We start from the raw sequence: 15021 nt of genomic DNA on the forward strand, positions 1-15021 counted from the left end.
GCCCTAGTAGAGAGGTGGGTCAGGCTATATAGGTACAAAATGTCCTAATTTCCATGTTATTTGCTTTTCTTACTATCCTATTATTACACATTTTACGTTGCCGGAATACTACATATCCAACATAATTATATACAGTTATTATCGCTCAGACGGATAAAACTGTCAAATTCGCGACCTGCATTTTTGAACAAATATTATCCTAACTAAGTAAATGAAACTTATTTTGATTGGCTCTGTAGTTATCATCTAGAGAAAGTAGGTAGGAGAAGTAAAGTAATTGATCGTGTTGTTTTTTCTAGCTAAGCGGGAATGCCCCGTATTTATACTAAAGAGAGGTAGTACAAAATAAATACAACTTGAATGAGTCATAGACGTATGAGTAATAGGATGACTAAAATGAAAGTGAGTCATGAGTGAGTTATACGCCGATGACAAATACTATAATGAAATAATGAGAATTTTCCAATACAGTCGTTCACAGGGTGAGGACGAAAACGGGGTGGAGACGGACAGGGTTCAAGTTCTTATCATTTCTAACTACATGGGAATATGGTCACAACCAAAAATTATACCACAACCACAATATAATTTCGCTTGGTTAGCGAAAAATATAGGCATATTCCTGAGATATAGAACTATTTTTTAAATCTTTTCCCATTTCTGTTGCTCCTCCAATGGAAATGGTTGACCCTGTCCCACAGTGTACCCAGAAATGACTTTAGTACTACTAGTTTTCGCTTTTTTCCCCTCCTTTTTGGCATCTAATTCATCCCTTTTCCGCTTGAGCTGATTGGGAATGTCCCCTCTTTCAAGTACACAAGCCTAACTAGAGTTCAGTTTGAGGCGCCGGGTGTCATGCCTCGCTTTATCTGTCAATTGCTTGATTTCCTTCCTCAAATGCTCCTCACCCGCTTCATGCATTGCCGCTCCTACCGAGCATTTCTCGGCGCCCATTTTCAGCTTTGTGAACAGTGCTCGCTGCTTCACAGATCTAGGACTGCTGCTAGTGATTGTCGTAAGACACTCCACATAGAGATGGTGAATTGAACGAGGTGTAGTTGGAGTTCTGGGTTGGTAGGTAAGCATTTCATGAGCCTGAGGTGTTTGGGATGCGGGTAGAAGTGGTGGTGACGGAACAGGTTGACTATCAAGAATAGGCTCCGGTAACATAAGACTATCTAGAACAATATTTGGATTGTAAGGCCAGATACCTGTAGCACGGAATCCAGACGCTATATTGGACATTGTAAACGCCTTGCTATGCGCTCTGGCTAGCAGGTTCGGAAAATTGGCTTTGTCCATAGGTGTTCTATGCTGGCATACCTCTTGTCCGTAGTACTTTTGTACACTCCGACGTCCAATGGTTGAAGAATATGAGATGTATGCGCAGGCAGGCAAAATGGCAAAATTTTTTTGGTCAAGCAATAGTCAATTAATACAGGTAAAAGATGTGATTCGAATCCGTCAAATATTAACAGTCTCCACTCTCCGCAAGACCTGTTTATTTCTTGAAATTTTGCAAAAAACTTATAATTACTTACGTAACTGGCTGCCGTTTCTGGTTGAAAAATCTTTTTGATACTAGATAGATGGGACTATTGGAACAATTACCGGGATTAATGTAAATATTGAAAATGACGTAGAGAGAGATGTCAGTATGACGCAGGGCAGAGAAGAGCGCTCGGCCGGGAGAAGTGGTCAGAAGACGGGGAGGGAGACCGCGCAGGAGCAAAGTACAGCTTACAGTAAGATTATTATAGAAATATGGGAGGAGTCCTATTGGCTTACCCAGCCCAGAAACCCTGTTTTTAGACCACTGTTTCTACAATAATTTTACCTCTCGCTGTACAAAAGGTCAGATAGCTCTCACCTAAATAGACGAACTAGCTAGAGCGAGGGGCGTCAAAAGACAATGGATCAATAGACAGTATCATTCAAGGAAAATTCAAACGTAGAATCAAGGGACGGAAAGACGAAGAGTTTAGACCAAAAGAGGAGATATACTAGTTGTCGGTGGACGATATTTGCGAATGAAAAAATGAAGATTTTTGATCAAAAGACGAAGAGTGTGAACCAAAAGATGGATAGTTGTAGGAAGGCGCAGATTAATAAAAAATGACGATATGCAACTGTCAAAAGACAGGGATTGCGAGCGGAAAGATGATATGTAATGGTCGAGATAGGCAGGTTGACGACATAAGTCGGCCAATATGACGTACTAGGGAATTGGACTAAAGGCGAGGTGACGAGAGCGTAGGATGAGTTTCATAGAGCAAGATGTGAGCGTAATGGTAGAGACGCTACCTCCGATGTCCAGAAGACGAGCTCGTCTTCGAGGGATGGGAAAAGGTTTTTGTCTCTAGTCTTCGTGATCATGATGTTGTCGGTTGACCAAGAGACGCAGAGCTCTCGTCGTGTAACACCCAGGTGTCGGTATGCCGGTAAGAAATTGCTGGGGCGTCTGGGGCGTTTGGGGTGCCCAGGCGTAACAAGACGAAACATCATTTTTTGTTGATGTACAGATACAAAATTCAGGCTACTCTCAGTACTTGCCAAGGAGCAAATGTTAGAACAATATGCATAGGACTTTCTACCTCCTACTTACTATTCCGAAATACTTACTACCACTCCCACAATCTTCATGGACATTCAGAAGTTCACGGCCACCTGAATCCACCAAATGATGGCCCACAAAAACTACCTATACGTTCATAAATAATGCTTCAAACTCCTGGCCACTACCTGGATACCTGCGACAGATGTGGCACAAGTACCGAGACATTTGAACATGCTATTCTCTCATGTTAGGTGAGGGCAATGTAATGTGTACAATTCCTACCAGACGTTCCCTCCTCAATAACATCTGAAATGACCCCACAAACACGCTGGTCTCTGGAGTCTAAATTCCAAAACCAATTTCTCCAAGAAGAACCACTGGCAGATCTCTCCGCTCCTTACCGGCTTTGAAGTGTCGAGCTCACTCAGTCCTCTCGCCCCCTCTAACTAGCCTACACACAACAGAACCGGCCAGCAAGGCAGATACGACGCATTTACAAAGGTTTCTTCCACGGGTGGCCGGTTACCAATACCATGGAGAATGATTTTACATGTCGGAAAATGGCTGCAATTGTGTTTCATCTTTTCTTTGTATTTCGAATATTTTACAGTCTGCTATTTCAATTTCTCTTTTGTTCCGTCTCATGTAGGGTTGTGCTTTCATGTTTAACAGGTCGGAGAGGGGTGCTTTTATGCCATAGTCTACGACTGCACGCAGAGTTCTGTACCTAGAAACAAACAAAAAGGTATACTGTGAGGGAGGGTATAAGGGGGTAGTGCACCTAGAATCAATTAAAACTACATGATATAAAAAAAAAAAATAAGGGGGTAGTGCAGATGTATCTAAAACGGAATATAAAGTAATGTTCGAGTTGATATAATATTTATAGCAGGCTTACCGCTAAAACTCGATAAATTGGCTATCTCTAGCCAGGGATTATCTCTACAGCGATTTGTTGAAGGGCCTCAAAAGTGTAATTTTGATCTGCTCATGATTCTAGTGAAGGAAATTACTTACCGCCAACGGCGGCAGACGCCTATTGCCTGCCAATGATCGCATATGGCTACATATGACTGCATATGACTGCATATGACTGCGGGGGACGGCTGGAACGGCGGGAGACAGCCGTTACCTGAAGGTTTCAGGGTCCTGCAGGGCCTGGCGGGCACAAGGGTCCTTTGCGGTCCTTCTGATTCCAGCCCTGGACGGGCTGTAGAGCTCGGTCCGCCCAGTCCCCACCTCTTTTCAGGGCCCTACCGGGTGCCCGGCGGGAGCCCCGGACGCTTGCGAACACTGAATTTACAACTTCGATTACATCTTAGTTTAAGCTACGTAGGACAAAGCCATGGATACCTTTTACGTATATAAATGGCCTTTACAGTGGGAACGCCTTGCGCATCCCGTCAGGCCGGCATCCCTGGATATTGCGTACATGGGACAGTTTGCGCATATTGCACTCATTGACTTTATTCTCATCATTTGCTAGCTAAACAAAACAAGTCTTCTTCCCATCACTTCATTTAAGTAAAAACAAAAGGAACAACACCTTCACCATCATCCTTCTTGTCCTTGCCCTCCTCCTTGCCCTCCTCACCCTCCTTCTTACCCTCCTTACTATCCTTACCCTCTAGCTGGCCCTCCTTCCATGGCTCGCGGCGTTGATCGTCTGAAGTAGATTTTTCGGTGGTAGTAGCCCAGTTTTCCTTGGGTTTATCTGACTTGCCAGGGTCCATTGTGTATGTGAAAATTCTACAATGTTTAGATATAGTCAAAGAATGGGGGGGAGGAAGAGGACATACTAGGTCTTGCCTTATAGGATGCTTCCGAGAGTTGGTATGTGGTTGTCAAAGTCAATGTTAAGGTGAAGGCGGACGTGAGCGGCAAAGGCTGACTATTTTATTCTTACGGCGATACACGCAACGGGACCCTCTGCTTAGAGGGCAGCTTATCGGCATGACAGAGAAATATCGTGATATGTGATATTTCTTAACTATGAGGGGTTTTGAATTAAGCTCTTTCTCTGGCGGCGCCCCGCAATCGGTCATTTCACCTACACATGATTGTCTTTTTCGTTCGAACCGCCTAGTACGCTTGAAACACGTGAAGAAACTCTTCCGTGATATTCCGATTGAGAAAATACCTCTAACGTGGCCAATTGGACTCCACCGTGATCATATAGAGACTCGTTTCGAGTGAGGAGTTGCCAACCATTCTTGTTTACCCGCTTTTTTATTCTCGCCATGAACTGATAGTAGAATATGTAGTCAGATATCGATTACAATGCGGAAAGTCTTTCTTAATTTTACTTTATTTCATCATGTATGCATCCTTCTAAAATATAACACGCACTCTTTAGTTACACCCTTTCCTTTGGTTACCTCGTTCTTCGCCTAGACATCGAAGTCCCCCAAAAACGGCTCTCTATTCAAACATAACCCACTCTCTGCCAGCTAGTGGGCCGCAGACTAGAATCATGGACGAAAGAGTCCAACTAGCCTTTCTCAAAAATCTCCCACTATATGAAACTGAAAAGCCGTACCACAACTTCACTAACGGTATGAGCAACATAGTCCTTGAAAAATCGCCAATGAAAACAATTTTGGATATTCGCGGCAGAGAGAGGGAGTTCACACTTGCCATCCATGGCTTCGAGTATCGGGGGCATGAGCTTCCAGTTGTTGACTGGGAGGACGAGAACGACATCAAGAAAGCATATGTTGAAGACCTAAAAGAATTTGCGAAGAAGTTGGTCCCTGAAACTGTACAGAGATGTGAGATGTTTGATTTCCGGGTGAGACTAGTGCCAGCGGGAATTGACTTCCGAAGCTAATAGTAACAGTTACGGAGCGTCAATGCAATCCAAAGCAAGATGCCTATTCATCCTGGTTTATGCGGAACTGCACAGCTAGCGCCCGCCACGGCAGTACACGTCGGTAGGTTCTTCTTCTTCTGTTGAGTTCAGAGAGACTACGAGAGACAGAGCTACATGTAGTAGATCAATCACCTCAGGGGATCCTGGAATGGTTGAAACGGGAACTCGGGGAGGAGGAAACCGATAAAGTCGTCAACAATCACCGTGTGCGGGTGGTGAAGTATAATTCATTTAGCATCACCCTATTTCCATACCAGTAACTAACTATCCAAAGCATCTGGCGTCCGCTCGTCGATGTGGTTGAGGATGTTCCATTAGCTATGTGCGATGCACGCACCGCCAAACCCTCGGACCTTGTCAGTTCCGTTCATGTCAGTGCCGATTACCCTCGCAGAAACTATTTCGTCAAATACAGTGAAGAATTTCAATTCTACTATCTCTCGAAAATGACGAAGGAAGAGGTGTGTGCCTTCATGGTGTTCGATTCAAAAGCGGTAGAGGAAGATAGAATATGTGAGTTTCGACCTAAGCTGGGTTGGCAAAACCTAACTCAAGACAGGCATGGCCCCACACTCGGCGTTTTGGCATAGTAAGAAGTGGAGGTCGGATAAGCGCCCGAGAGTAAGTATTGAAGTGCGTCTCTTGGTGCTGTCAGCGCTTGAGTAGTTGTACGATAAATATAGCCACACCTAGCGCGATATCCGAGATTTGTAGAAGCACGGTTCACGATATTAGATAAAATTAAATAGAATATTCTATATAGGTTTACATTGTATTTGCGACAGGCAGCAAGTATCAGAATATGCGGCTGCATTGCATTGGTGATTGTAATTCAATAATAATTGGAAATACTCAAGGGAGCAACAGTAGAGAGCTTCATCATTTAGGGGGCTGTTTAGCTAGATCACCGACTTCATAAATGACCTTCATAAATGACGAGTGTAGCTGAATGCGCATTTCTTGAGTGCGCCCAAATTGAAGCTTTGTTTCTTGCTCTCCTACTATCCCTTGGACGGATGAAACCTGTCAATTCGCTGCCTCCCATTTTGAGCCAATTCTCACTTTATGTTGCAACGAACTTTGAATTTCGATTGGCTGTTTAACCATACAATATAATCATTACTATCATATCCTTTGAAGCTAGATGACTCGTCATTTATTGTATGAATAAAAGAAAAAAAGTAACATTGTTATTACGTTTATTGGGTTGGTCATTGATTAAAACTGATCATTTATCAAAATCGGTCGTTGATTATAGGTCATAGAATTGACAATTGTAAATGACCAGTCATTCATTTGTCTCGAACCAGAAGTTGTGTGAATAAATTTTGTGGTCTGCCGATTTATTAAGCCTACGCTAAGCCGAATTGTGTCTGGTTCGAGAGAAGTCATTCATCGCTAAATAACTACGTATGCTAAAACAAAGATTTCATCCATTCTTTGCTCCTAGAGATACGGACATGTATATTCGTGTATCTTGTAACTGCTGCGGGTGCACCTATTGTGTTTTATATGCTAGATATCGGGTTCTATCCCCAGCTGAGTCGTTGGCGGGGCTGTCTCATGCACAAGAATTAAATGATCGTAATTTTCACATGTTGAAAGTAATTGGAACTGTTGTAGTTTCTGTCAAATACTCGGCTTTCTGTTCAAATTACACGCTCGTTTATTAAATATTAGCATATCGTAGCTATCAAATACCTACTCAAGTTTGGCACTAATGAACCAATGTGTGAGTACGTAACTATCGAATTAATCTAAAACGGTTCTGAGGGCTCTGAAGCATCACCAAGATAGTCTCTGTTCGGCTGCGTCATTTCAATGTCGAGTGTGATGCTGGTCGACAATCCGGTGCGAGTGAAAGACGCGCAGCGCAAGAGGACATTTGCAAGTTCTATTGACCTGCCGTGGGGGCAGACCTTGCAACGGGTGATGAGTTATTTGGGTGTACCCAGGTAAGTTAGATTGGGTTGGGTTGGGTAAGTCCCAAGTGGTGAATGGGTTGGGTTGGGTGTGGGGAAATGTTTACCTAGGTAACACATGGCCGAGTGATGGGCCATGATTACACATAAAATGGACCACCGATTGCGGGGTCAGCCGATTGCGGGGTCAGCGTGGGGGTGCATCTGTTGATTGCCTGCGGCGCAGTAACGAAAAAATCGAATCGAAGTGATTAAATAGAAGGATTTACGTTATCTCATCATTCATCAACGAGCTAAAAAGCATGGGTGGGGGTGTGAGTGCTCATAGGTATAGTGTTATCGGGACACTCTTGAAAACATAGTATAGGAGCCCTATTCGCTAGGCTCATGTGACACTGGAGGACTTCCCGTAAGCGAATAGAAACTTGCTATCGTCATAGAGAGTCTTTTGTGAGTAGAATCTATTTAATCTATTTGGCCTCTAAGACACATATTTGGCACTAGCTACTGCGCTATCAAGGATTATTTCTTATGCAGGCGATGGAATAGCAATGGCTCCTCTCCCTTGAGAGGGGTCTATCCTGATCATATAGACAACCAGTTATATCGAATAGGACATCAAATTTGATCTATCGAGCGATAGAAAATGTTCTATTACTCCCTATGGTGCAATATTTTGTGTGTGGGGCGGTAAATGACCCTCGCCGGAGCGATGAATAGCGCAAGAAAGAGCAGAAATCGCTGTGTTTAGCGAAACTCCGTTTATTTACCGGACTATGCCGATAGAGTCCAGTGATATTCTCTAGTAATGGTGATTGGCCTCCGGGGGGATAATATATCTGTTCTAATTTTAGCGTTGTCCCAAGAGGGATGGAACAGCTGAGAGCAGCAAAAAATAGGATGACTGCCTGCTAGAAAGGATGATCATCTCATGTGAGAGGTAACTGCTCTGATAGCTTACTTGGTCAGGTCAAGAAATAGGAAAGCTGTCAAGAAATCGATAGCATAGTTGATAAGACTCTGAGTATGAACTCAGGATGGCCTGGGTTTGAACCCCTGGAACTCTATTTTTCAAAAAGTCATGGGTCCAGCAAGGTGAATGACCGCCTATTCAGGGCAATTCTTTTCAAATTTATCCTGATAGAAGGGATAAACAGGTTACTCCACAGGGATATACCATCCCCTCGAACGCTACCTCATATGACAGGTAAATTATCTTTTCGAAATTGTTCTCTAGGGTACTTCCGGGAAGGCGTCCACTTTCGAAACCTCTCTCATGCACAACTATCATATGATCTCAAATTTAGGAGAGAAAATGTCAGGCAAGTATTTGGCTGAATATATTGGGCTTTGAAACGCAGTTATCGTGGTCGATCACTCCCTCGCGATCGATAGGCCACAATGATAGAGTCTTTTAGCCACCCACCATCGAAAAGTCAAAATAACGTGCTATCCGTTGGACGGAGAATGTATCAATTCACTGCCTCCCCTTTTAACTTTATCCGGCAACGGACGTTGAATATTCCCTTACTGAAGCGGGTACACGGTCCAGGCAGCGAATTGAAAAGATTCATGCGTCCAAGGGATACCCAGGCTGCATATGTCCTGTCATTTCTAGCGCAAGATCCGAGGTCCTGATGCTCGCAAAGTCTCATCCCTAAGGCATCCACGGCGCTCTTGGGGTTTTTATTTCTTGGGACATTTTAACTGTGTATCTTATATGGAGTAATGTTTAGACTGAGGTTAGACCGAAGATTTCCACTGGTAGTGTTCATCGTCTCTCGTCTTTTGACATATCCTAGAGGCGACGACGTTTCGCAATAAGATAAGCGTAGGAAAGGTTGAGTTGAAGGATTAGCAGATGTTTGCACTACTGTACGACGAGTTTCGTAATTGGGGCTGTCAAGCGGCAATGTTTTGTAGTCAAAGGACGGGTGGCCAAAAGGAGACAGACATACGACGAAACCGTTGAGCCAAAAAGATGAGGTATACAAAAGAAGAATTTGGTCACCTGGGTGCCCGGATTCGTACTCGCAAAACCCATTTTTTGCTGATGCAAGGTAGTCTTTCTAGTTCTTTTAGCTCTAAAATTGTAACATCACTCAACCTTAATACTATCTTCCGTCTCATTCCATGTAATATTTATAGGGGAATTAGCAAACCACTCCAGATTTTCTAAGTGAAACTTCCCCCAACACTCTACTCGGTACCGACACTCATCGGTAGGTGTATTATCCTCCATTATTAGTAAATTCAGCTATTTCTTTTCAAAGCAAAAAGAAATAATAAGAATTCTCATTTCACCTTTCAATATATATATAGTTCTAGGACATAAATCATCGTATCATCCTTCTCTTCCGCTATTTATTTAATTTTTGAAAATAACCTCCAAAACCTTGCATGGTAACCATCATTCCCCACCAAAAACTCTGTAAAACTCAGGCTTCAAGATGCCACGCCCCACCCTGACATGACCAAGGCCCTGGATGCCCTTGGTATTGGCAACCTCGATCAAGATCTTGTAGGCATAGCCAACAACTCCACCCCCTCCACCCTCACCATTGCCATTTTGGCCAGCCCAAACACATCAGACGAAACCAGACTCGTCATCACCCTATTGTGCGGCATCACTAAACAAAATGCAACCATGATAGGCGATATCACCTCCCTTCAACAGGACCACGAAGACCTCCAACAGGAAGTCCATCACCACCAGCGCTCTCCTGACCCCCGCATCCTCAACCGGCTCGACAGCATTGAGACCCAGCTCCGCAAAGCCCCGGCCCGCTGGCATGCCCACTCCCCTCCCAAACCCAAGAACAACCACCACCCCCGCCCTGCCCCCCCTAACCCCGGACCCAACTCCTACACCAATGCCGTCAGATTAACAGTAATCCCGCCTGCACAACTCGCCAAACTGCAAAGACAAAGCGGAAAAAGGAATGCAAAAGCTACAGTATCCCCCCCAAAGGACACGCTTCTCCCGACCTACAAACGCCGATTCTTCGCCACTAAAGCCACCTCCAACCTCATCTCCGATTCCGACTACCTCACAGCTGAACTCCCCATCCTCTTCGGCCAGTTCCTAGCGAAACAAAGTCTTGTCGCTCCAGCCACCACCCTCTCAGTCACCGTCAACGCCAAAGGAACAGTAACAGTTCTCGCTGCCCCAACAGTTCGAAACACTACCTCGCCCCCTTCTATGATAGGCTCACCAACGACGCAATCCGCAATGCCAGAACCTCATCCACCATCATCATCACAGTCTCCCACTCCGAAGCTGCCAACATCGGTACCAAAATACACCTCTTCTCCCGCCCACGTCGCTGTGCCATCATGTGGTCAGCCTCAACAGGAACCAAATACTCCCACTGCTATAAATTCGACCATGTCATCAAAGGATGCAAACAAGAACTCCCAACCTGCCCCCTCTGCACCCTCTCCTACACCAAAGCACAATACTGCTTCCCCATTCCGAACTGCCAAGGATACAACTCAGCAACAATCGTCTGCTGCGATTTCTCCCAGCCCAAGTGCTCCAACTCCGGTGGCCCTCACCCAGCCTTCGCCTCCTCCTGCCTACACAGACTCGACCTCCAAAGGCAAGATGCAGCCAATATTGACACCATGCCTGGAGGCCAAATCTTATCCCCCATCGGCTCCCCCTCCACCCACCCGGACGAAGATGTCACCGAGATTCCCCAAGCCACGGTGGCGGAGATGGACCTCACCAATGCCTCAATGGTAGGAGACCTTAATAGTCCCCTGACCCCTTTTCTACGCATCATACAACACAATTGCACTGGGAGCAACAGTGTCTTCATTTCCCTCTTCTCCTCCCTCACAATCTCGTAGGGCCATGTCATCGCGATCCAAGAACCCCTGCTCGTCGGAGGAGAACCCCTCAACGCCCCCGCATTCACGCTATACTCCCACTACCCCTCCAACACAGAAGACAAGATATCCACCTGCATCTATGTCTCCAATCACCTACTCGAACGCAATTAGGCGACGGCAACCCCCTCTCACAGAGGAGACCTCATTTCAATCAATCTGTTCCTGCCAACCTCTTCAAACTCCCACTCCAACCTCACGATAAGCAACATCCATAACAGACAGCTATCCAACTCCTCGAGATCGATCAACCTGACTGATATTTTCATCCACACCCCCAACCCCTTATCATGGTCCATGACTTCAACATCCACTCCCCCGCTGCAGACCCTACAAGGAATTTCTCTGACGGGGAACTACGCCTCTCAGGACCATACATCCACACCGCCACAACCAATAACTTCTCACTACTAGATTACCCAGGCACCTACACCCGTCACTCCCCAGACCCGCGGAAAAGGCACAGAGTAACTGATATTGCATTCGCCAACGCAAGAACCCTTTCCCTATTCAACAAATGGCAATTCCTTTCCGATACCATTGGCTCTGAACACAGGGCCATCCCCATTACCTTCGCCCTCCCCAACACCGACTTCACCCCCATCATTGGCCCCAACTGGGAACTCACAGAATGGCCAAGCCTCCAATCCGCCCTACAAAACTTCACAGTACCCAGTCCCAACTCATCATCAAGCCTCGATGCCTGTTTCGAACAATCACTGCAGATGCTCACGGACACCCTGAAGAGTCACACCCTATCCAAAACAATCACCAAATGGTCGAAATCTTGGTGGAACCCCAACATCACCCAGCTCCGCACAATCTACCATTCCGTCCACCGTGACTTTCCAAGGGGCCTCAGCACCCCATTTGAAGTCAAAGAGGCAAAGAATGCCTACTTCAGCACAATTAAACTAGCTAAACGCACACACTGAAACTCCTTTGTGTCCAGCGCAGCCACCAACGACGTCTGGAGGCTTAAAAAGATGGCAACAAGATCGGAAGACAGAGTCCCATCCCTCCCCAACTTTCCCACCCCCGCACTACTGAACCAGAATCTCGTCAAGGCATTTTCCCACCTAAACCTGGCACTGGCGCTCGCCCCCTCCTCAACTTCGCCCACGTCCCAGACATCACCCCTGAGGAAGTAAGAACCACCCTCCTCCCCACCTACAATCAGTCTGCCCCAGGACCAGACACCATCCCCTACTCAGTATGAAAAGGGGTCCATAAGGCCAACTCCTATGTCATTCCCGCACTGCTCAATCCACTCCTAAAAAGCGGCTACCACAAACTTTCACCCAAAAAGGCAAACGGAGTCATTTTGGCAAAACTGAACAAAGCCGACTACACCTTCCCTACCTTCTACAGGATAAATGTCCTCCTCCAAACCTTCTCCAAAATCCTTGATAAGATCGTCACCCTCCGCCTCGCATTTATCGTCAAAGCAGTAGGCCCCACAAATGTGGTTCAGTAGCTGGCCTATCCACAGCAGACGCGGTCATCACCCTCCTCCATGAGACTAAAGCCATGCAACATGCCAAGCTGAAAGTTTCCACCGTATTTCTCGACATCAAAGGAGGCTTCAATAACTTCGTTAAGCACACTCTTGCATCCACCCTCATAGCCAAATCAACCCCACCATACGTCATCAACTGGATCCTATCGTTCCTGTCAGACAGGCACATCACCCTCGTCTACAAAGATTCCCCAAGAATCCCAAATCTGGTTCAAGTTGACGTCCCACAAGACTCCCCCATATCATCTCTCCTTCTCGTCATATACATGAACATCCTCCACCTCCATGACCCATCCCCAGGGATAACTCTATCCTACGTCGATGATTTCGTAATAGCAGTGGGCTCTCCAAGCCACCAACAAAACATCCAGATCTTCGAAGAACACTTCAGGGCTATCACAACCATCGCGGCCGCCCAGAACACCACCTTCTCAATCCCCAAAACTGAACTCATGTACTGGGGAACCCCTAAAGACAAGTCGTCAATCTGCACACTCCCCATCACCCTCGATAACCAGATCTTCCACCCAGGCCATGAAGTCAGATGGGTCGGCTTCTGGCTATCCCCAAACTTCAACCCAAATACACAGTTCATCCGCCGCCTAGCCTCCGCCCAAGCCAGCTTCGGAATTCTTCAGAGATTCCCCCCTCCCAGCAAAGGCCCCTCCTCATCCAACTGTAGAAAAATCACCCTACTGGCCATCTACCCAATGCTCACATACTGTGCATCTGTCCTAACCCCCACTAGCTCTCTCAAGGCTATGAACAAATTTTGGAATTCAGTACTCAGATAGGCTACTGGCTGCTTCAGGGCAAGCAACCAACGTGTCCTATGTCTTGAAATAGGGCGCTCTGCATGTTTCATAGTATTGGAGGATTCTCATCATTTCATTATTGTATTTGTCATCGGCGTATGACTCACTCATGACTCACTCTCCCATTAGTAATTCTATTACTCATACGTCTATGACTCATTGTATTTCTTTTGTACTACCTTTCATTGGTATAAATACGGGGCATTCCCCCTTAGCTAGAACAATAACACGATCAATTACTTTCCTTCTCCTAAACACTTACTCTACTATGGGCCGAAGCTCACTGCCCACACCTCATCAACTATATCCACTACGTGAAAACAAAGTTCGCTATCCGCGTCCTACTCACCCACCCTCTCAACAACCCATTGACAGGGCGCTGCCACACATATTTCCCTACCCTGACCCCCGACAAGGTCCCCTCTCACACACGTCTCCTACGCGACCGCCTTAATTCACCAAAGAAGTGGAACTCGACAGCAACGAAGGGAGTAGCGTACCTCCCTATCGAACACCTCTGCTCTCTCCTCTACCACCCAGTTACAAGAGGAATGGACTAGAAACTCATTCCAAAACAAGCAAAAGAACAAATGATAGATAATTGGGCACACAACTTTCCAATTCCCCCCTACTACTCCTTCCCCCTCACAACAAGCCCTAAACCCTTCATGGACTTACACAAATTCACTGTTACTCGAATTCACTAAATGAGAGCCCAAAAAAGCTACCTTAGAGGCCACAAATCATGGCTCAACCTCCACATCTCCGACACACGTGACAGATGCGGCGAAGGCCCTGAAATCACCGAACACGTCATGCTATCATGCCGAGCAAAAGCAGCCCAGTGCTCCCAACTTCTCCCAGGAATCAACACCATCGAAGAGATTTGGAGCAACCACACCAACACACTAGTTCTAGAAGCCTTCATCAATGCCACCAAAACGAACTTCCCTAGAAAGGAACATTTCTCCCCGCTCCTATCTGGATCTGATACATCAAGCTCCCTCAGCTCCCCTCCCTCCTCCACCTAACCATCACAAAGCTGCCACAACTATAACATGGAACTCCATACCCACAAAACCTTTAAAGGGCAACAGGTTATTTAAAACCAGCAGGAAAGATTTCTTATGATGGATAGGGACCACCAAAGATTGCTGCTTTCCTTGCCATCAGACAGTCAGTTTGTTAGCGCAGTAACTCTTTCTTTATCTTTCCTTTGTCCCTCTAGAGTGGTAATATATGTTTTCTAGCAGGGGATAGGTATTTTTATGCCATAGTCTATCACTGCATGCAGAGTTTTGTACCTAGAATCAATTAAAACTACATGATTTAAAAAAAAAAAAAAAAAAATAAATCATCGTATGGAGCGGCGTAGCAACGGGTTTCGGCACCTCCCGCCCCATCATGACTACCACCCAGCAACCACAATCGACCCTTGGGAG

General features: G+C 45.8%; 3 protein-coding genes across 3 annotated transcripts; 1 reads left to right on the forward strand and 2 right to left on the reverse strand.

The window, feature by feature from the left end:
• Positions 1-822: 822 nt before the first annotated feature.
• On the reverse strand, positions 823-1245 carry LAJ45_02948 (uncharacterized protein; the record flags this gene model as incomplete). Its single annotated transcript, XM_046112539.1, has 1 exon — positions 823-1245. The coding sequence occupies one exon, from the start codon at positions 1243-1245 to the stop codon at positions 823-825; it is 423 nt and encodes a 140-aa protein (XP_045974028.1).
• A 2832-nt stretch (positions 1246-4077) lies between these two features.
• Positions 4078-4615, reverse strand: LAJ45_02949 (uncharacterized protein; the record flags this gene model as incomplete). Its single annotated transcript, XM_046112540.1, has 4 exons — positions 4078-4223; positions 4277-4306; positions 4357-4377; positions 4612-4615. The coding sequence occupies 4 exons, from the start codon at positions 4613-4615 to the stop codon at positions 4078-4080; spliced, it is 201 nt and encodes a 66-aa protein (XP_045974029.1).
• Positions 4616-5030: 415 nt separating this feature from the next.
• Positions 5031-6095, forward strand: LAJ45_02950 (uncharacterized protein; the record flags this gene model as incomplete). The annotated part of the gene is made up of 5 exons (XM_046112541.1): positions 5031-5348; positions 5397-5490; positions 5553-5649; positions 5704-5942; positions 5989-6095. The coding sequence occupies 5 exons, from the start codon at positions 5031-5033 to the stop codon at positions 6093-6095; spliced, it is 855 nt and encodes a 284-aa protein (XP_045974030.1).
• Between the last annotated feature and the right edge of the window lie 8926 nt (positions 6096-15021).

The sequence above is a fragment of the Morchella importuna genome (assembly GCF_003444635.1).
Source record: "Morchella importuna strain M04M26 chromosome Unknown Morimp01GS006, whole genome shotgun sequence".
Taxonomy (NCBI): Eukaryota; Fungi; Ascomycota; class Pezizomycetes; order Pezizales; family Morchellaceae; genus Morchella; species Morchella importuna.